The sequence below is a fragment of the Halyomorpha halys genome, unplaced genomic scaffold (genome assembly GCF_000696795.3).
Source record: "Halyomorpha halys isolate HHAL.00 unplaced genomic scaffold, Hhal_1.1 Scaffold1425.1, whole genome shotgun sequence".
NCBI lineage: Eukaryota > Metazoa > Arthropoda > Insecta > Hemiptera > Pentatomidae > Halyomorpha > Halyomorpha halys.
Window position 1 is genome coordinate 342,845 of NW_027111611.1, and position 2,281 is coordinate 345,125.

The 2,281-nt window shown below is 26.3% G+C and overlaps 1 protein-coding gene across 1 annotated transcript in view; it reads right to left on the bottom strand.

Moving 5' to 3' along the window:
- Nucleotides 1–2,275, bottom strand: part of LOC106689666 (uncharacterized) — a gene marked incomplete in the record, with an annotated part of 9,512 nt that extends 7,237 nt beyond the window's left edge. The window contains 3 exon segments of the mRNA XM_067049688.1: nucleotides 13–114; nucleotides 358–568; nucleotides 2,103–2,275. Of these exon segments, the coding sequence (XP_066905789.1) occupies nucleotides 13–114; nucleotides 358–568; nucleotides 2,103–2,167 (378 nt within the window).
- Between the last annotated feature and the right edge of the window lie 6 nt (nucleotides 2,276–2,281).

Here is a 2,281-nt window from a genome sequence, read left to right on the forward strand (position 1 = left end):
AAAAAAACTTACATATGAAGTTTCTTGCTGGTAATTAGGTAAAGTTGTAGAATTTGGTACTGAAGCATTTAAAAATTCAGTGGAAGGAGATCTTTTGATAGGAATTTTCATTTCCTGAACAAAATCAAAATGATAACAATTTTTAAATTGTATGTAAAATTATAAACATTAAGAAAATTATATTTCTTAATTTTAAAAAAGTATTCAATGCTTTTAAACATATATACAAGTTCTGTAAAAAATAACATTTTCAGAGCAATTTTGAGAATTTTGTTATCCTTACTTCTTATCTACTGTAATCAGTAAATACTGTTGAAAAAAGTATTTTATTCTCTAATAAGAATAAATAAAACTTACATCTGAAGTTTCATGTGTGTGCTTAGGAGAAGAAGGAAACACACTTGGGATCACACCATCTCTCAGACGTACAACGCCAGAATGGAATGTTGTGTTCAGATCAGATGATAGAAAATGATCAGAACAAATTTTAGCAGTGGAAGATGGTGTCCAATTCTTTCTATTTAAGGCCTTGATCCAGAGGTTTTTCAATTCGGGATCTGATGGAAACCTGAAATACAATAGTCACATATTTTTATGGATAAAAAATTGTTATTTTGTTTAGTATTTAATTTAAATGACAGTGAAAAAAACAACAACATAAAAATCAATTTTTAATTAATTTTTTGCTGTTTATAATTTATAAAATTGTCACCCCTCAAGGTGATTTTTGATAATTTAAAATATCATAACTTATTTGATTTAAAATGGATTTAATTTTTTTTTTACATAATTATAAAAATCCATTTCTATCGCTTAATTTTAAGTACAACCTAATTTGTAAATATATTATGTATATAAAATATATACATATATAAAAAAAATTATTCATACAATAACTGGTTATGATTATTGGTTAATTTATTATAAAGTCTTAGTTTTCACCTAATATGTAATTCATTAATCGAATAGGAACACTAATTGAGCTAATGTTCAATACTGGAAAAAAAAAGAATCCAATGAAATAGATAAATCAACAGATTCATGTTCTATTAGCAAAGATGAAATTAGAAATTAAACTTTTAGAAGAAGTATTGAACATTTGGGATCATAATAAGGTGAATATCTCACACCCTAAACTGTGAGACATAAGCTCGATATATATGATTACATGTTAGAACTCTCCATTTTAGAAAAAATGTATAGTTTTCAATGAAAGTAAGTTCAACTTTTTTGGATCACATTATAGGAAACCTGTTCGAGGATGGAAAGGTAAAGCCTTCAAATCCAAAAATTTGAAAGCATCTGTTAAGGATGGTGAGACATGTTATAGTTTGGGATTGTATAAGTAGTAATGAGTAGCCAAACAGCTATATTTTTAATTATATTTTGGTGTATTTTCACCTCATTATGGTCTGAAGTTTCAAGAATGTATACAATAACTTATTTGGGGTGTTTTTTTTCCAAGAATCCACATGATTCATACACTGTGTATCATTGTTTATTTAATGCACAGTCCACACGCTTTTTAATGTCCACTGAACCAGCTTTCAAATTTTTAATTAAGTATTGTATGTTTAAGTGAAATAATTCTAACATTCTATGTAAATATCAGTAGTTCAATATTTGTTGAGATTGCTTCTGTCAACTTATGGCCCATTTTGGAGGAATTTTAATACTTTCTTCTTGAACAATTATTGTCATTATTGACATTGTTTGTAACAATCAAATAATATGTTCTCACAACTAATACTGAACAAATAATTTCTCAGTAAAAACACAAATCTTCCTATAAAATTTTCTAATTTTCGTCAATAGTAAAAATTAATATGGAATATTGATTTATCATTATAATCATATGATTGACATACAAGAAATAATTAAAAATAGTTTCCCCCAGAAAACTAAATTAAGTGGAGAATTATTAATTTACCAATTGTAAATGATTTCATTGATGAACCCAGCTTAGTGGATATTTCAACTAAAATCTATTCATAACTTGGATTCAATTAAATCACTATAATTTTTCAACAAAATAAACTATTGTATTCTTTTAAAAAATCATTATCTATTAATGATAACCTAAACATGATTTTTTTACTTACCTGTGAAACGAAACTTTATCCCTTCCACTTCGATTATTGCACCTAAAAACACAACATGATACCATCTTATAAAATAATACTTTATTCGTAATATTAGAATCTTGCAATTCAAATGCTTTTCTTTTTCTATATTCTCGCTTTCGCTGCGTTTCATAATTACGGCGTGCTTCGGCTTGTTC